General features: G+C 43.9%; 1 protein-coding gene across 1 annotated transcript; it reads right to left on the reverse strand.

Annotated features, from left to right (window-relative positions):
* Positions 1–2,020: 2,020 nt before the first annotated feature.
* LOC139655577 (F-box only protein 33) lies at positions 2,021–19,854 on the reverse strand. Its single transcript, XM_071533011.1, has 7 exons — positions 19,387–19,854; positions 16,472–16,582; positions 15,808–15,968; positions 15,424–15,632; positions 12,928–13,225; positions 12,223–12,480; positions 2,021–3,454 (listed from the first exon to the last, which is right to left on the reverse strand). The coding sequence occupies exons 1-7, from the start codon at positions 19,827–19,829 to the stop codon at positions 3,375–3,377; spliced, it is 1,560 nt and encodes a 519-aa protein (XP_071389112.1). The 5' UTR covers positions 19,830–19,854; the 3' UTR covers positions 2,021–3,374.
* Positions 19,855–20,729: the final 875 nt, after the last annotated feature.

Genomic DNA, 20,729 nt, shown 5'->3' on the forward strand with positions numbered 1-20,729 from the left:
ATAGTCTTATAGTCTCAATATCCAGACGTGAATGAGCTCTTTGTGTGCTGAGCTCTGAACAACACAGAGCAGAAAACAAGCAACTGCAATTAACCGCTGAGCAAGTTGCATTGTTTGTGTGTGTGTGTGTATTTGAGTTCAAGGTCCATGTCAAACATCTGCATCACAACTGTTCATATCCTTGATGAATTTAAATTGCGTGAACGAAACTTAATGTGCATTTTTCTCTATACAGAGCGCTTCCTGTCGTCGTCGCGTTGTCATGGTGGCGGCAAGCAGGAGAGCTCAGGGACTACTTCCTGTTTCCTGTTTGGAAACCAAGCCAGCGGGAAGTCATGTGACCAGGCTTGTGCGTGCTAGTGTGACTTCAGAGGCAGAGGAAAGAGAGAAGTGTACACACACACACACACAGCCTATATCTGTGTATGTGGCTGCTTGTTTGCTTGATGACACCAGAGGGCTTTTTAATTGAACTTGATGTGTGTGTATGTAGGAATACTGTGTATGTGGACAGTGTTGCAGCATCAGCCCACAACATACAGAGAGAGGAGTCTAATCTGGACTAGAGTGAGTTGGTCTTCTTGGTGTTGAATTCTCCAGAATGAGACCAATTTCTCCAACATAATTATCCTGGTTTCCACCACTGGGTTTACTCATAATTCATCTTTCAAAATTCACTGCATTTTCCCTTCCCATAGAATTTGTAGGATTCTCTGTTTTTGAAAAGCCGCTTTACAAATGAAGCATCCTGCCCCAAATGCAGAGGACGTTAACGATTTGGCTTCTCCTGACCAACATGTCCTGGATTCAAGAGCAGATTCAGGTGTAGAAGCCAACTCGGTTATGTCCCCAGGCAGCTGGGCTCAAAATAAACCATCAAAAACTGAGCTGCGTTGCTGTGTTGCTTCAGTCAATAAATCACATTGTCACTATTGTATTAGAAGGTGTTAAAGCCATCATGAAAAAAGATGCCAGTGTGAGAGTCCCAGCCTCTGGGGATCTGACCTGCAGGAGACACCCGTGTTCAGAAGTCAGATGCGGTGATGAAGACGGCCTAGCTCTCACCACTGTGGGTTCCCAGAAGGCATCAGCTGCTGCCGAGCTCACATGACGTATCCTGGCCAGCTCCGATCTCGATCAAAACAACTTGGCCACCAAGGACCTCAGGGTGAAAGCGCATAACAACCTGACTCTGGGTGATCTGGCACCGACCTTTGAAGACATCCACAATGAAAAAATAGGAGACAATTTGGCTTAGAATGAGAATGCTTCCTCTAGTGTAATGTCAATGTAAACATCATTAAAGCCATGTGTACATGCATCTACTTTCCAAGGCATTTTGATTCACAACCAAGTGCATTACCATCAGTTTGTTGACAACAGATTTCTAGACCCAAGAAAACCCCACCAAAATCTGTGGTGAAGCCTGACATCTAATGGTGAAAAGTAGGGTACTTGACTGGCCATCTGCTGTTGGCTGGTCTTTGTACCAGCTGATGTCACCACCTGTTGTACTCTATAGAAGGTGACATCACCTGGCACCAAAGACCAGCCAATAGCAGAAGGCCGGTTCAGTACCCTACTTTTCACCAGTAGATGTCAGGCATCACCACAGATTTCTGTTTGGGGTTCAGTTATTCTTCAATAAACATGCTCATATTTTTCTGTTGATCGATTTAGTCTAGGCAAATCCTTTTAAATAAAGTGAGACAGTGTATTAACATATGGACAAGTATCGTCTGCATATAGTAATACTTTCAAAACTGCACCAGCACCTAAGTGTTGCTGAGTGATGTGTTGTTTCCAGCTGTTTCTTTACTGAAAATAATGAAATGTTACATCTCATTGAACAAGATGACAGGTTAAAACATGATGAGAAACTATATTCTTTATTCTCTATTCTCTATCTATTGCTCACAGAAAGTAAACTGGATTAGGTGTTTCTAGCCATTTGATAGTGGGAACGTAGCAGAGAGACCACACAGTAAGACAATAGAGACACTGGAGTCACGTTTTTGGATTTTTGATGCTTTTATTCACTGATTAAAAGAAGAGAAGCATTCATTCAACATTGATTCAAATCAACATTCGGCAGGTTGACCCCTCCCGAGTGTACACCATCTGTCAGTTAAGAGGTTTTACATGGAGGTTTTCTAGGTACCCTCCCTTTTCTCCACAACAGAACCATGGATCAACACTGTTCTGAATGATAAAATCTGTCCTCCTGGCCGGTGGGCTCGGTCCCACACCGAAAACCAGAGGACTTTTTCCCTGCAGACGGAGCCAAAACAACAGCTGGACAGGTTTCAAATCAGAGTTAAAATAGTACCTGGACAGATTTCAGATAAACAGACAGAAGTACAAGCTGAACAGGTTTCAAATAAACGTCAAAATAGTACCCTGAAGTGCTACTGGAGGTACTGATGAGTTTCAATGTAACAGGTGTGAGGAGTGCGTGCTTCATATCATCTTTGTGGATGATGGTTCTGCTTTCTGTGCTGTTGAGCCGTCTGAATCAGACTCGCCGAGCAGTTTAAGTCCTCAACTTAACAGCTCCTTTAAATGGAAATTGGAGGGAACTCTTTGGGGTGGAACTTTTTTAGCCTGTTTGGAACGAGGCTTAACCCGTGTTGTCAAGAAACCAGCTTCCCAAATACTTCAGATGTACTTGAGACGCGGTCGGATGTATTTGAAACGTGTTCAGATGTATTTAAAACCGCATTTAGCTCTATTTGAAACATGTGCAGATATATTTTGAAACAATCTTCAGTTGGATTAGAGACTACATTCAGATGTTTTTGAAACCATGCGTCGGTTTTCAAAAGTGTTTGAAGGGTGTTCAAAACTATTTGAAACATGCTCGTCTGTATTTGAAATCTGGTCCAGCTGCATTTTGGCTTTAGTCTGGTTCCCTGCTTACAGAAGGAAGGTAAAACCCACTGCTATGTGCTCACTTTGACACACACAGTCACACAGGAACACAGCGTTCTGAATATTCAACATTTAAGATGGTAAAACCATTTTTGCAAAAAACACACACAACAACATCGCTTTTGATTTACAAATTCTGTTTGATTTCTTAATATACTTCATGTTCATAAATTGAACCCGGACATGTGTTGCATAAGAGTATACCACGGTAATGCATTGTTGATATCTATACAAATATGCACTGTGTGAGTTTATATATATTTATATATATATCTATTTATATAGTTCATATTTCTTCCTCTATGGGTTTTCTAAAGACGCAGCCGGGCGCTGTCAGCACTGCTTGTGCCCCTTTGTGGCCACTAGTAAGACTGCTGTTATTGCAAACTGTCCTGATTTTAAACAAATGCACAACATTCGTACCACGATAAAACTGGGGCCGTCTAGCCAGTCTCACAGAGACCAAGAGTGAGCCCGCCGTCACCGCTGCTGTCGCTGGGCTGGCTGACCAGAATCAAAAGATCTTAAAACAAAATGATAAGATTTCATAAATCATAATCATCATAAGGCCAAGTATCGTCATTGCAAGTTCTTATTAGGTTATGTCTCCATTTCTACTGAGTGACAGTGAGAAAAAGAAAGAAAAACAAAATGTAAAACAACAAAAAAGAGTGTGGATTATATGCATTCCTCTTGCATAGTTGTGTGGCTGGACTGGGCAGCAGGCCTGCCTGCCTGGCTAATTAGGAGGTTTGGCTCTCGAGACTCTACAAGAAAGACTTTGTTTACCAGCCAAAAACATCAGAGCCACAGTAGCTGAGATCTAAATGGAGATCGTTGGCTGACACAGAGCAAGAACATCTACCAGTTCGCTGATATAGCCATCAGCTACACTCGTCAGCTCATTGGGATGCACCAGAGCCACTGATAGAGACAGTTTGGCCAGGCTATACCATCAGTGCCATTTTGAGGTTTCTTCTCTAGAACTAAAAAGTGTTGGTGGCAAGTATGGAACGATGCTCTCAATATGGTTAGATGCCCAAAAATCGGAACATCAGCTGGCTAGAAACACTGGCTAGGGAGCAATAGCAATAAAGCCAACATGGCTGACACTGGAAACTGGAATAGCCAAACTATGGCTCTCTATGGCTCTGAGTGTAGCCATGGGCTAACTGGCTTGCTCTGTGTGAGCCAGGGGAACTCCCCTTCACAGGAGATTACACCTAGTGGTTGGTTCAACCTCACTGATACACATCTATAGTTAACACAGGACTGATTTTTAAACCTATGTAACTCACATCTGGTGCCCCCCCCCAAAAAAAATAACAGATACAGATTGGGGTCACATGGGATGTTAATCAAAGTCTTGGCGTGCCTGCATGAGTCCAGCCCTAGGTGAGCTCATTCAAAGTCTATCTAGCACGGTAGTAGTCTATGGTCTTAGCATTGAGTTAAAAAAATAAAACAAACAGGAAGCTTGTGGAATCTCACCTATTGATGAATAAACCCTGTCTCGTAATGATAACCCTTGAGAATCATTCAAGCCTCCCAGCGCCACTTTTAGGCCCAGGACCATAAATAGTTTGGCCACATTGTACTACGGGCATCATGTTGCTGCCTCTTCTGGTGAGCCTACAATTATTTAACGATGCTTTCCATAACATTGCAAGACTAAAAATGAGTTGGCATTGAATCCCAGGTTACCAAGTCATGGTCGATGTGGAAATGAAACCTGCCGGGTCTGCAGTGTGTCCTACCTATGGCTCTGGGCTCGCCTTGAACCTGTTAACCGTGTCTAGATGAGCGTAGGTCTGGCACAGTCTGCTGCTTTGGTACTACAGTGTCACACACACTTCTGTCCATGTCTATGGTACTAGTATTGGCTTTTAAGAGGTGCTTTAATACAGCAGTGTCAAACCCATCTCTCTCCATGTGGGCCTCCTGGTGAGACGGACACATCCAGACCCTTCTATATCTACAGCTCTGTCGATCGAGACAGAGCTTTACCAAGCCGTCTGGCCGGGCCAACGCTCTCAGATAGACTACATTAGAGGCCAGCTCTGTGGATTCAATTACCCATCAGGCCACGGGGGCCCTGCTATCTTCCTGGATTTGGAGGTGTGTGGATTGTGAATGCATATAAAGTGCTGAGAAATAAAACCAAATACAGGTCAAAAAGGAAAACAAGGATGGATCTAACTGAGCTGCAACTATATCAGTGTAACAGCTGGCAATGGTCTCCTGAATAACTGAAAAACGCCCCGTCTTCTTATCCAGAGCCTCGAAACGAATGACAGAACTCTTTAAACCAAAGGCTCTGCTAGTTGTGCGTCTATCTCTCTCCATGTATACACAGTATGGTATAGTTGTACACAAAGCTCAGTCTGCATATGGTGTACAAATAAGTCTAGGCCGGAACCGAGGCGCCACTGTGTATTCAAAGTTACTGTATAACCTCCGTAAAACCTCACTACAGAAAATATCTGGACTACCTTGCTCATATTGTCTTGCAGCGTTCTTCAACCTTTCCATTCATCTACATCTCCCTTTCATGACGGAAGAGGATTCAAATGGTGAAATCAAGCCATTTCATGGAAAGAGCAGGTAGTCCTTATATTTTGCACAGTCAGCATAGGTTGCTTCCACTTGTGCCCTTTTGCGTTCCGGACACATTAAGCCACAATATGGCTTCATGGTGCTGAAGCAACAAGTGAAAGCCAAGATTGGCATATTAGAGACACAGATGACCTTAGATAGAGGTACACTCCTCAACCAACCGCTTCTAAAATGGTCTCACACCTCCGCTCTGCTCAGACCAGCTGGTGATCTGGTGTGACTAGTACTGGCTGCATCCCTGATCCCTTCAACAAAAATAGACCGACCAAATAAAAGTAAAAAAATAAGTCTATATATAGTCTAATGTTCATGCAGATGTTTTGGCCGTGGAGTTAACTGTGTTTGTTAGTCAGATGGCCTGAGCGACCCCCATGTGGAATGTCCTGTTCCGAGCAGGTCTCTAGCAGCAAATCACTTCACAGCTCTGACAGCCTGGGACTAAGCACTTCCAGTCAAACGTGACCTTGGCCACGGACTCGCCATGCATCATATCAGATTAACACAATATTCATCCCCTGTCGAGGTCGTTCGCCGTCCGTGGCTCAGGACAGACTGGCGTGTTCTGAGACTGAACCCGATTCCTCGTCCTCCTCTCCTGCAGTTTTACATTCACTCACTCCTCACAGTGAAACAGGCGGTGGACAGAAACGTCAAAAGAGAATAAGAAAGGGCGAGGAATATGGTGGTGATCAGATATCATAAAAGTGGACATGATCCAACTCTAGAACTCTCCGGCTTAAGCCTCATTCAGACTATAGAATTGGACTGGACTGGACTGGAGGCTAGGAAGGACTTGGTTTTCCCAAAATGCCTCAGCAATATGCATAATAGACCACAATAACACTGAGCTGCATTTAGGGGTGGGTACCACTGTGGTCCAGTGCCATTCACAGATAAAGAGTTGGCCACATTGTACTAAGGGTGCCATGTTGCTAACCATTCTCAAGAACTAACACATTTTGGATGCAAATGTCCAATAGCCGGCTAGTGCAGAATCAACGGCCATAGGATCAATTTGTCAAGCTAACATGGCAGCCACCAAAAACAGCAATGGCCAAACCATTTGCATACAGTTCAGTTTTGGTCCGTTTGCACTTCAAGAACAATGTGACCTGCTCACATTATCTGGTCCAGCACAGTTTGGTTCCATAGGATAAAAGGGACATAAGCGTTTGGGCACATACACACTGGTCGTAAAGTTTAGTGGAATAGACCAAGAGTGGGATAGAGTAGAAATCACCACGAGCAGAGAAGGAGAGTAAAGAAGAGTTAGAATAGAAAGTAGGTGTAATGTAGAAAAGAGTACTGGTCCAGCCTCCTGCCAGTGTATGTGGGCACTTCAGATAGACTTGTGTCTGGGTTAAGTTTGTTCCACTGTGGTCTTTGGCAGCTTAAAACACATCGAGGGAGGAGAATAGATCCAGTGACTGCTAGTAAAAAGACTCTTAATATTCATACGCACAGAGTATGAGCTAGAGGCCTGAGCTATTGTTACTCCTTCTCTTCCTCCTCCTCCTCCACTTTTTGAAAACCGATTGTACCCTGAGAACGAGCGACTTCTGTTCCTGTTTCCTGCTGCTGCGGAAGTGATACGACTACACCGAACATGAGCAAACCCCCCCCCCCCCACACACACACACACACTCACACACACACACGCAACAAAATGTCTTGACGGCTGCACTTCTGAGAACTTATACACGCGCTCGTATTATCTTATACACACGCACGTCTGACGGATACGCTTTCAAAAAGCTTGCGTGGAAACTCACGCGGAAGAAACAGGCACGCTCCGAGAAAAGAACCCAAAACACTGTCTGCGATGCGGGAGCTGAAACGTGTTCTGAAACCCTAGCTAGCTCGTTATGCCGCTTCCCTAAACAACAGTGAACTAGCGATCACAGCAACGACAACCACGACGTCAAACGACAAAAACCAAAGCCGACAAATTAGGGAGAGCGGAGGGTTGAAAAGCAGTGAGACTCCAGAGGCTTTTAGGCACAAGATGGCTGAATGTCGAACTAATGGCGATGACCAACACGCAAGGCCAGGTCTGCCATTGATTACAGCCAAGAGTAAAAAGTTGCCCGTGTGTCACCATCTGACTGGCATACATCTGTCTCACTTCTTCTCCGCCTCCTGGATCTCTCTCCCTGCAACGACAACACTAGTCAAATAGAGAGCTTTCTTTACTAGAATCCTTTTTTGATGCATTTTTGTTTGAAAAAAAAAAAAGGAACACACAGAGTAACCTCTAATAAACAGACATTACATTGCAATGCCTCTCTGTTCTCATGCATATGTACATCACCCTTCCTCTCTCCAGTTGTCTGGGCCCTTATTCATAAAATGCCACAGGAAAAAAGGCCTTGGCCGGGGCTAAGCGGGCTTCATCAGCTTAGAGCTCAAAGGTTTTCATGTCACAAACCCCCAAATAGTCCCACATTAGCCTACAGACCCTCATTTGATAAGAATTTATCCTAGGTCCCCCATATGGAAAGATTTATGTTGTTGTTGATTTAGTACTGAATTGCTATACATTCGCTAATGGGGATAATTTCTAATGTATTAAATTGTAGTGAAATTAATCTATTCCACATGAGGCTGCCCTCCTGTGGAACTTCCTAAAGGACCCCCTGGGGTTCCTCGGACCCCTATTTGAGAACCACTGCTATAGCTGACCATGGGCGTTGGAAGCTACAGTCTCTCCTTTACTTCTGGTTATTCTGGGCACAAACACTGCTGCAGTCCCCAAGCTGGCACACAAACAGTGAAATCCGACTGGCCACAGAACCCTCAATCACATCTGGAGACTTGAGAAGACAGGAAACAGAGGAGGAAGTGAACCTGGGGGAGGGGGGGCTCTGTAATATCAGCCGTACGTTGAGCATAGACGACTAGCAAGCTTCACATTACATTCTAGATTGGCATGATCTTCCTTCCTCTTAGTCTCCATTAGCAGGCTAATGACTATACACAGTACAAACAGTATATAAAACAGCTTTAAAACTGTCACTCAAATAAAGGAACAAAGATGACCTCTAAAAAGAGAGGGATGAAAGGAGAAAGAGGAGGGGAGGAAGAAGACAAGATAAAAACCAACAAATTTTGGTCTGTGTGCGTTATGTTGGTATCGCTTTCCCCTCTGAATACGTGTGTGTGTGTGTTTGAGTGTGCAGCTCCATGTACAGGCATAGACAGCCTTTCGAAGAAACTCTTGGTACCAAAGTGCATTTATCCTGAGATATGGACCAAGGACTATAGATTATCATGGCTAAACCATCAAGTTCCCTTGACAACGATGCAAACGTGTGGTGACTGTGGGCCCAGCACTGGGACCACAATTCCTTTTGGACCAAGTAACACACTGGCACACTGTATAACGCTGGTTCCACGCAAGTCCATGGGCTGGTTTTACTTATTGCATATCACAGCTCAACCTTGTAATCTACAGACCTTGATATGGACCTTCACATTACGCAATGCTGTTGCCCCAACCTCTACAAAGCCATGGTACATACAACAATAACAGAGCTGAGGCAATGCAAGTGGGAGATTTTCCCAACATTTGTTAGCCAATAGCATATATTCACAGGACTTGTGTTCCCTAAAGCCCACTAGCTTATCGTGCTTGATTTTCTTATCAAATTCCCAACTCAGCTCCAGGAAATGTCCGCTGCCTCATCATGTTATCTGTGTACCCACAGCGGTCATAACCACTCATCAGTGATGACACGAGAGCACCAGATTCAACCATACTGGTCCCAGTTATCTACTGGTAATCCTCATGATTACTTTCAGCATTGCTTAGGTCTGCCTGGAGTTGCTAGATTTCGTCAACGTTGCCTGGCATGAGCCCTGGACACGGAATGCTATTATTTCCATACACCTCACATAATATTATTTAAAGTTATTAAATCAAATGCAGTCGCTCGGTTAGAGGTGCATGCCAAAAGTCAGAATCAGACAATGAGCGACACTGTTGTGACTGACTCCAGCTTATGCCTCCATCCGTACAAAAGTCTTCACTGTTTGAAGAGCTAGCTTCAGCCGCCTGCTCAGTCAGACGAGATCCACTGTGCCAGACAAAAATCAATCCATCCCAGAAAAGTGACTAAATTCACTTCAAACGGTAATTGGGCCCAGCAGGTCTTCTATTGGCAGCATGGATTTCCCGTCCCTCAGCAGCCACGCCATGTCCCCCGCAGCGTCTACCAGAGATATAAAACATGTGCAACGAGCAGCTCGGTTTTGCCATTCTTCAGTCTTTATCAACCTTAATCTTTGAAAACAAATGTACGACTAGGTTTGCTGACCCCCCCCACCCCACCCCACCCCACCCACCAGAGAGGAACGGGGGTCCATCAGATGGCAAGATAAACAACATCATCATCAATAACAACAACGACTGAATCCAGAAAACAAGGGGCCATTTCCAAGGCAACTGTGACTTAAGAGGAAAAAAAAAAAGAGATTATTATTTCTCACATTAACAGAGTAGCTGATTGATTCATACAGCCTCCTTATCATCATCACCACCAACACCACCTTGGCTGTTGTGATGTTTAAAGCCTACCTGAGACTGATAGAGGACTTTTCGCCACGCAAATGACTATGGCCATAGCCACCAAGAGGTTTGGCCATGTTGTACTGTAGGTGCCATGTCTTACTATACAGTAACCCTCTGAAAAAAAGTCTTATATGGACTGACTGATTGGCCGACAGTCTAAGAATGAGAGCGGTGGTAAATTCAGTGCATCCTTTTCCCCTGTTCAATACCAAGAGTTTTATTCCAAAACAAGATATCCACCATTGGGAAAAAACAACTACCTACAAAATGATTGCTGGCATGATTGTAAAATCCAAGTAAGTTAGTTATTTGCCACCTTGGGAACCTCTGCCTACAGAATACTGATTTTGTTTCAGCATGGGCTTCATCAGGAATTTGAAATAGCCACTGAGTTTTCTCAAAACATGGATATATATATATGGCATTATGGAATGAAAACCCCTTTGATCTTTACAATAACGCACACTTCTATGTAGGTTTTTACGTACTTGCATTTCAGAGCTCTTTATATAATGAGTACACTCCTTTTCTTTTGTTTGATGTCACGGTTCCTATCTGCAGCCATTTTGCATCCCTCCAAGTATGGTTATATGGTTTAATTTGTTTGGGGACATCAAATGGCAGGAGTGACATACTTCATATAAAACGGCTCTGGAATCATCATTACTAGTCGGAAAGTCTTGCTCTCTATAGGAGAGCAAAGGCAAAGTCACTAAAGCAGCCATATTCATCCCAAAAACACAAAGTACATGCTAAACACACAACCAGCTAACTACAGATCAGAGCAGAACAAAGTGGGGGTGAGGGAATTGTGTGTGTGGTGGTGTGAGGTGCTCAATAGTATAGTTTGGCTCTGACCCATCAGTCGGAAGACAAGGCTCCCTATCTAGTCGACTAGTGAGGTTCCCTAGGGTGGGAAATGAGGACCACAGTCAACGATAAAGACAGTTTCGCCAGGATGCCCTATGGCCACCATGCTGCTGCTTCTTTTCTAGAATGTACGTGTTGGCGGCAAGAATGTAACAATGTTCTCCATAACACCACCAGGGTGAGGTGCTCAAAATCTTTAAAACCAGTTGGCATCGAAACGCCTGTCAAGTCACTTACAATGACCATGAATCGGAATCATGGCACCGACATGGCTGCTGCTGAAAACTGCAATTAAAAACTGGTTAGCACCAGCTGCTGTCAGCCATTTTACAGTGAAATTCCCACCCTGTTGTCAAGGCTCTCTAACTAGTGGGCAAGTGCACAAGGAGCTCCCTCAGAGCAACAGAAGAAGCAGCCGAGGTTGGCTTACCCAGGAAGGAATCGATCGGTTAGTTGACAAACTCCAACTTCTGCTAGAGTGGAGCGGACCAACACGGAGCAAAGATTAAAAAAAGAGAAAAACTAGTTTCACAACTAAAGCCAGTAGCTTGTGTCAGAACACACAACCCCTCCCACCCCATCCACCCAACCCACCCACCCCTGAAACGCCCTCCCATACCCCCCTCTCCCACCAGTCAATCACTCAACCCGCCTGCCTGTCCCGTTCTAGTTGTGAGCAGGATAGTAATATAGCTGTATTTAAATATACACAGAGCCTATACAGGCAGGGGAAACACCACACAGGAAAAACAAGATCACTCTATACACAGAACAGGGAGAGGAGAGGAAAAACAATCAAATAAAAAAAGAAGAAAAAAAAAATCAAAAGTTACGTTATACAGAGGCTTGGGAAGTTTTTAAGGTGAAGGAAGGACAATGAACTCTGAATGCATGTTGTGGGCAAGACCAGACCGGACTGGGCCAGGCCAGACAAGGGGGGTATTTCAAGATTTCAAAATAAAAAATAAAATTCATCATGAGAAGAGCTCTAAAGTATTCTTCCTGGGGAGAGATCATGGATTGGTATGCCATCCAAAAAGAACCAATATCTAAGTGTAATTTGACAAATTATTGAATCTGCTTTTCCGCAGTTCACTGGTTTGGGTTTATGTGTCAGGTCTAATTTAGGATTCTGGCCTGGTTTAGAGATCTGAGCTGGCCTGGCTGGCTTTGTCCGGCCTGGTCTTGCCGCACTTTAGGCTGTGTTGTTGGATTTGCCCTCCCCATCTACATGCCCATGCTGAAGGCGTGCAGCTCGCGGTGGAAGTGCTGGGTGGGCTCGGACAGGACCAGGTTGGAATCCAGGCATGGATGCCAGACGCGGCCCAGCCCCAGCGACACCTCCTTGACCAGGTTGTGGACCGGGTCGCCCTCCACATACACCGACTGGTCCGGGTCAAAGTCGATGCTCTCCTCAGACACAGCCAGGACGCGAAGACTGGAACCTCGCAGCCGAGAAATGGCCACCAGATTATGGGACCAGACTGTGTAGCCTAGAGACAGATGGGGTGAGGTAGGTTGGAATAATTTTTCTAATTTCAATAGTGTATAATGAATGTGCGACAATTTTCTTTCAAAGTGCCAGTGGCCATGAACCAAAGTGTAATAGGTTATGAATGAAGGAATGAATGAATGACATTTGAGCTTGTGTATTTGGGATTGGGCTTTTTTACTAGCAACCAGTCCCATGTCCCACATGGTTGATCAGATGGAACTTCGACCTAATTCCAGTCAAACAAAATGCCTGTAGGTCAGTCTGCAATTGAAGGGATGCACTCACAAAATGGCAAAATTCAATGAAATGTCTAGACCTCTAGACCAAGTATAGTGGACTATTTGAAAATGCTTCATCATGTCTGAGATGTTAGGAATCTGCTTTTCTGTAGATATTGCATCTAACCAAATGTTAACATGCAAAGCTAGGCCCAGTTTTCACTCACCGTGTATCACCAGCACGGCCAGCTGAGTACATCTCCATGCCAAGAGGACCAACGGGTCTTCGTTGCGATTGACGCTGAGGTCGGGGAAGTCGGCGTCGTCCCTCAGGAGCAGGAAGTGAGTCAGTGTTTTGTTGTACTGCTGGGAGATGAGCTCCAGGGTGGCGTCGGTCACCAGGGTGCTGTAGCTGTCAAGGTGCAGGCGCTCCAGAGGAAGGCTCGGCTTCAGCACCCGGAGGAGCTCTGAGCTGTCCACCTCCAGGGCCATGATGTACACTCGCAGGTTGGCACTCACACGAACCTGAGGACAGGAGGAGATCAACTTTAAGTGCCAGCCTCCATGTGGACATCAGTAGTCAAACCTAAAGGAGAGGCACTGGAGAATTTTGTGTATTTTATTGTTCATCTCTGCACTTCCTTCTCTTGTATTCAACACTAGGCTAGATGTCAGAAGTGCTGGAAATGTTCTGGATAAGAGCATGAGCAAAGTTGACCTGCTATGTTTATAACCAGAGCTCATAAAGAGAGACAGGCCTTTGTAGTTTTAAGCACCAAGTATCTAGATATAAGCCTCCGAACTCATTTGAAGTTGCAGTTTTCAAGCTACTATTTAAGACCAGCCTAAACCCTTTAGAGCTGTATATGTGTATGACCAATTTCAAATCCTCCAGTTCCCTTCTAAATACGTGAAAAAGTTGTAGCCCAACAGCTCATTCAGTTTCTTTATGTAAACATCTATGACCTCCTCCAATCTGGCTTCAGAGCACAGCACTGAGAGAGTGTTAATCCAATTAACAATCGACCCATTATTAGCCACAGATGGGGCCTCTGTGTCAGTCCTCGTCCTCCTTAATTTAAGTGCAGCCTTTGATGCTGTTGATCATGGCACCCTGCTGGACTGTTGGAAAATCCTGTTGGCATCCACAACACTGCTCTTAGCTTGTTTTGCTCATACCTGACCAACAGATCCCAATTTGTTATTCTAGATATTAGTAACACGTCTGCCCATTCTATAGTACATTTCGGTGTCCCCCCATTTCAGTGTTCAGTTCTAGGTCCCCTCTTGCTCTCACTAAATATGTTCACCCTCTATATTATCCATAATTATTGTATTCTCTTCCGCTCTTATGCAGATGATATACAACTTTAAATGGCAATACAACCTGGTGATACAACTCAGCCACATAAACCTGAAGCTTGTATTTTATAAATTATAAGATGGCTGACTTGCATCTTTCCTCTGCTACAACTGAAATGGTCATTCTAGAGCCATCAGACTTCTCTCTTGATTTCAGTGGCTATGCAGTTACCCCCAAAGGATTCTGTCAAAAATCTTTGATTCAGACATCTTGTTTGACACCACATCAAAGCAATGTCCAAAACAGAATATATTCACTTTACAAATATCAGCAGGATTAACAATCCTAGAAAAACTCCATCCATCCATGCTTTTGTCTCCTCCAGAATTCACTACTATAATCCTATTTCTAACTTGCAGGCCATTACATGGTCTTTCACCTAAATATAACAATAATTTACTATAAGGCCACCCATACCCCTCCACTTATTGGATGCAGAACTAAATGTCATTCCATGTTTTCAAAAGAAAACAACTGGGGACAGAGCCTTCTTCTATAGTGCCACCTCCCTCTGAAACAGGCTTCTTCCATTGTCAGGGAATCAGACACAGTCTCAGTGCAGTCATCAGTCATTTACTACTCCTGCCGACTTCCCTGGCATTGCCCAGTACTCCCATATCTACTCACACACACATGCAAAATACTTTCTTTGAGCTTTTGTTCTACCTTTTCTATCTTGTTTCCTGGCTTGATCTGTTTTTGTCCCTAGCTTTCTGTGAAGCACTTTGTTACAAACCCGTTTGTTGAGTGCTCTGCAAATAAACCTGACTCAACATGACACATCAAGTACAAACTGGCAAAAATCTATTTCTGTCTCTGGAATAAAAAAACAAAAAGTATGTATGTGTTTGGAGTTTTGAATATGCTGATTATGAATATGTCCTGCCTCAATTCTTGCATGAAAATGCAATGACCTATTGAAAACAGGACAGCAGTTTGTTAGAAATTCACAAGAACTTCTCTCTGTCCATTCTGTACCACTGGTTCTCCATTAGGGTACTTTTGGTAATGGCAGTCACTACTGTTGATTTCTACTGCACTTATTCTAAGTTGCTCAGTATGTGATAAACACCTTAACTGTAATTTAAATTGTGCATACCAGTGATCTTCAGTGGCAGCAACTCATGAAGAATTATTTGCCTAAGGAGTAATAGACTTTTACTTTGTGGAAACATTTGATTGGATGATCCAATTGACTCATTTGGGAAGATTTTTAGTGGCAAAAGTGAAACCTCTGATTAAAATAGTTACTGTTATAAATTCTCTATTTGGGATAGTATGTATTGCATTAAATTATCGTAAAATGTAACTATTCCTCATTTTGCTGGGGGACTCCCTGGAACCCCGGTTATTACATTACCAATGCCTTCCAGTCGTCCTCGGTGGCTGTCCCTTCTAAAGGTTTGAACTCCAGGGCGGCGCCGTTGAGCAGCAGGGAAAGGCGATGCAGCGGGGCGCGGCGTGGAGATGCCAGCAGACCACACAGCTCCGAGGTCAGATCAGAGAAATCCAGAGCCAGAGAATGAAGGTTAGAGAGACGATCCAACTCTGATGGCGAGATGAGCGGACCTGGGGGTGGTTTGGGTGAGATGAGGGAGAAAGAGTGATGTTAGTGACTATCTTGAAAAATGCTATACAAATATAATGTATTGTCACTACTACTACTAATACTACAACAACAGATATGAGTGAAATTAGCCTAATCTTTACAATCCTGTCATGTAGGGCAGACACACACACATACCCAGCTGATGGTCCAGTAGGCTGAGGTGCTGCAGGGTCCCAGCTGAAGAATTTGACAGGCAGGCTAAAGAGCAGGGAGTCACCAGACCCAGCATGAAGCTGCAGGACAGCCACCTCAGCTGCCTGCTGTTAGACAACAGCTCCATGAACAACTGCTGAATTCTGCAGAGAGAGGAGGGGAGAGATAATGAAGGGAGAGAGGGGGAAGATTATCTTAATTGACTACAGGTTTCTCTAAGTTAAATCTAAGACAGACATTCTAAGACCCTTTTATGCCAATTCAAATCAAATTTAAGGTCAAAAATAAGCCTGAAGAGTTCAAAAAGAACACAGCAGCAGTATCAGGGTATACATCTGTGCAAAGAGGGAGATTTCTCACTAATTAAATTCATTTAATTCAGTCAATTAATAATTCAATTAAACATTTTAACACTTTTAAAAACAAACACCATAAAGAATGTGGTGACACGGTAACAAACTTGATCCAGCTACTGTATGTCAAGGGTTAATGACCACAAATTCAAAATAGTCGTTTGTTGCAACCCTATAGAAAACATGTTATAAGTTACTTCTCTACAGCTGTATAAAACCTAAATCCATCTCTAACTTCCTCTCTGAACTCTATAGAACATGACTTTATTGTATGGAGTGATGCTCTAGCTTACTCTTTGATCTTCTTGTCCCCCTGGTGAATCTGGTGCAGGTATGAGCTGTCCAGCAGACCCTCTTCCTGAAGGATACAGGTGTCTCCATACAGACTCAGCTTCTGGAGGTTTCTAAGGAGGGAGAGGGAGGAAGAGAGAAAAGAGACGAGAAGGACTTCAGTACTAGACAGATTCACATGTAAACATCTTTGCGGAAGTGAAACAGACTCGTAGGTGAGGATGTTTTAGGATTGTTTTTCGACTAACTGTTCCCCCTTGGGCTGGCATACAGGTAACTATCAAAATAAAAAGAAATATCTAAATAAATGAGGGATTCAAAATATACCGAACACAGGTGGGGTATCTTTCCCTGGCGGTCAAAACCCACTCAACACCTTAGAGGGGAATGTACTGTTCATGGCAGCAAAAACAAAGTTGTGTGAGAGATCACTCTTCAATGAGAATGGGTTCAATTAGCATGCTGTTTCCTTCAAAATTCAAAATGGGAAAACCACTTGGCATGAGATAGTTGTCATTATTGAGAATGCTCTATCATTAGGAAAAGAATTATAGACTCTTTCTATTCATATTCTCAACTCGCTGACTTGAAAGTGAACTGAACCCAGTCATGACCTTCATCCTATAATTTAGCAATTAGCTGCAGAACACGATGAACCTAGTTTCACTGTCACCCTTCTTCCACTCTGCCAACATTTGTCGTAGCCCTGTCACCGTCGCTGTACGCTGTGTGCCCAGTTCTAGCACACACAGCACACCTGGGGTGGTTGGGGATTTCAACAAAAGAAGCAGGGTTTAACCACTTTCACTTCAAAACAACAGGAAGCGGATTTCCCTATTAGTCAAAACTTAGCTAGTTTTGTTTTTGTGCAAACTAGTCTACTGCTGGTACTGCAGATCTTCGAGTTTTCTTTCATCACGCACAAAATTATGATTCCAAAGCTGCCCTGCTCCTTGTTGCACTGCAGTCCAGAGGCCTTCATTTGCTGCTTCCCAAAATAGATGAACAAAAGCATGTTGGCAACAATCAAGCGGTCTATATGCCAATAGTTAATGCCATGTAGTCTAGGTAAGCATGGACGGTGCAGCAAATTACCTTCTTCCGTGTAGCTTATCTACTCATCTTGACAATGACACTTGGAAGCAATGTAAATCATGGACAAGAACTATCATCCACCTGCATGCTGCACGGTATGAAACAGCCCTACCTGTAACATAGGCCTACCTGCTACATAGACCATTATGTACGTTATACATTCAATGCAGCCCATTTCCTATAAATCACGTGAGAGCTAAGCTTCACCAAATGCCTCTCCAGTGCGCCCAACACACGGCAGCCTCATGTGCAGCTACTTAGTGTGCAAGCTGGAGGAATGAGTGAGAAGTATGCAAACCTCTAATCAAGGAACAGTGAGTTATCTATCCTCGGACCGGTGCATTAGTTGATTAAAAAGTGGCTTTTCATTCACTATGATGTGACAGCAAAACTGCAGCTAGAAGTGACAGCTGGCAAACGATTTGTTTTGCTCAGTGCTAACCTGGCTTCAATTAAAGATATTGAAAAAATAAAGAATGTGTTGAGTATGGTTTACGACTATGACATACTGCTGAAAGAAATCACGCCAGGTCAACTTTTCTCACTGCTCCTCTGGTCATAGCAGTCTGGAACTGCTGAAATTGAACTTGGGCCTGAAAAAAACCCTGTTTGGGTCCCATTATAAACAATAACTGAAGAAACCACCTAGTACCTAGAGGGCTGCTAGTTAAATCCCAAATACAGACAGTTCCTGAAACTACCAAAGTTCCCCAAAGGAAGGCACCTAACCCCTTTGTTCTTCTATATTCATTCAGCAGTGATGGACCACTGAAACTGATATTAGGAACAGGACTGGAAGTAAACCCAGGTCTCAGAACCGAACCCACCCACCACGCTGCACAGCTACAGTCCAGAACATTCTGGGCTCTGTTTCTTAAACTAAGGGTCTAAACACAAAGGTTGCTGATCTGTTTCTGCTAGGTCTCCAAATGACAAGAACAGCATTATGCTGTAATGAGCTTTGGTGCCGATGCCAGGCTAAATTTCGCAGTAGGTTGGTTTCTAGGCTGACAATGTTTGAAAACTGCTCAATGGGAAACATAAGAGAACAGTAAAGCATTCAGCCCCCTCAGCAGAACGAAGACATGATCCGCACCGCTCTGGATGTGTGTGCTAGTTCAATACAACAAAGAACTGTGGAGAATAATAGAGAATGTAGGAGAACTTTTCATAGAGGGAGGCTCTGCACTGAAGTTAGGAACCTTACAATCCCATAAAGAGTTTGGGCGTTTGACAGAATGGCCACTTCCACAACAGAACTGAGCCAGGTGGACAGATATTCTGTATACAGCACATAGAGAGTTATATTCTACTGTATGCCACAACAGGCCAAAGCTATATATATCTATGTGTCAGTGCTGATATCAGCAAGTCACAGCCAACAAAGCTTTCTCTAGGCACAACCAGTACTGCATTGTTGTTGCTGGTATGAAAACTAATGCTACATAGAAAATAGGGCTGGCTACAAAAGAAACGCAGACAAGCGTTTGACTTCACAGTGAAATATAAGTATACCGCTTATATTATGCTGTAAATGTAATATATACTGCAATAAACTTCAAAAACACTGTTAAATCAACCACTATTCCAGAGATATACAGCCAATGTTAGCGTTAGCTGGCTAGCCACACTGCAAAGACATGACCAGATTACGTAACTGTTAATGTCAGGGTTTGTTTGTAGCTACCTAAGCTAGCTAGCTGCCAGCTTGCTGCTACGTACCAAATACACTCAAAATGTAACATATGGAGAAGCTCTTCTGGCGTATTTCTGAAATTAAATCAAAACAAACACCCAGGCAGACATTTTAAGTCGAATTTACCTGTTGTTTCGGATGCTGGTGAGCACACACAACACCTGATCCAAGTAGGTGGCCATCGCGTCTTTCCATCGCTCGGAAAACTGCGGGTCGCTTTCTGGACCGGGAGGCTGGTCCATCCTGCCGGAAGACGGGTCGTGGTTCAGCGGGCTCAGGTAGCCTTCCACCGGGGCGAGCTCCAGCTGCAGCTCCCGCACGAACGAGCCGAACTTCCGCATGAGGAACTCCAGCCTCGGGGTCCCCTCGGAGCCGGAGCCGCCGCCGTTACAGCCGCCGCCTATCCGCAGTTTGAGCTCGGTCCACAGGGCAGGGTAGAAGAGACACTCCCTCCATCGGGTACACACGGCCGAGGCCCGGAGCTTGTCTCGGTCGGACAGAAAGGAGAATATGTGGACGATCAGCTCGCTGGGCAAAGCCATGGCTCCGACACCCCCGCACAGAGCCATGGCGAGCTATCCAAGCCGTTGTACGACAGTCACCCAGAAATACAGGAATAGTTACAACCGTTTTTAAAATCGGTGCGGCAACTGGGAGTATCAGTTACGCTGCTCGCTCTCGGTAAAAACAAACCGTTTTTTCAGCTTTGCCTTCAATACTATCGGACTGTACCACTTCTTCTCAGTGCGTGGGGAACAAAACAATGGTCACCAACAATAAAACATATACGAAACTAGGACATATATCATTATTTCTGTTTGAAAATATGCCAGTTTTCTATGTTCAATCATATGAAGAATTATTTCGTGCTAATTTCACCAGAGTGTTGGTGATATGTGGTTGCGGTGCTGCGTTGTCAAGCGATTTTTCAAGATGGTTTCGTCCTGAAGGGTTGTTATTTTTGCCATACCGCCGTGTTCCGCGGGAGGGCGGTGTTTCTCTGCAGCAAACACACTGGAGCCCAACATGTGATCTTTATTTTGGAAATCTGTTCCCACCCAGACACACCCCCCTCTAATCTCCCCTGTTCCAAATATAGATATACAGCACCACAGAATCTCACTCTCACAGCACACAGACGATTGATTTCTCCACCACATTTATCATCATTGCACTTTCATCATTTGAATATTTCAAATAGTAAAAATAGTATTTTTATTGCTGGAATTAAATGGGTTATATTGCCTTGTTACAAAAAAAAAAAAAAAAAAACTACAGCAAAAAACTACAGAAGAGTGTCAGTTCTCTAAGTCCCTGCATCTAATATCATGTAGCATCAAAATCTCCAAACCCACTTATATAAATCAACTAAATATCTGGGGACAAGTGGAACAATGACTGATGACTGACAAGATATTATTATTTTGTCAATGTGGTGCATTATTAGACATAGTGATGACAAACTATCA

The sequence above is a fragment of the Centroberyx affinis genome, unplaced genomic scaffold (genome assembly GCF_046629955.1).
Source record: "Centroberyx affinis isolate AG114_WGS23_722 - 3 ecotype Tasmania unplaced genomic scaffold, CSIRO-AGI_Caff_v1 ptg002307l_1, whole genome shotgun sequence".
Lineage (NCBI taxonomy): Eukaryota > Metazoa > Chordata > Actinopteri > Beryciformes > Berycidae > Centroberyx > Centroberyx affinis.

Coding starts and splice junctions, on each gene's coding strand:
- LOC139655577 (XM_071533011.1), bottom strand. CDS start 19,829: ATGGCTCTGTGCGGGGGTGTCGGAGCCATGGCTTTGCCCAGCGAGCTG. Junction 15,633..15,807: donor CCTACTGGACCATCAGCTGG/GTATGTGTGTGT, acceptor AACCACCCCCAG/GTCCGCTCATCTCGCCATCA. Junction 3,455..12,222: donor GCTGCACGCCTTCAGCATGG/GCATGTAGATGG, acceptor TTTTGTTTTAAG/ATCTTTTGATTCTGGTCAGC.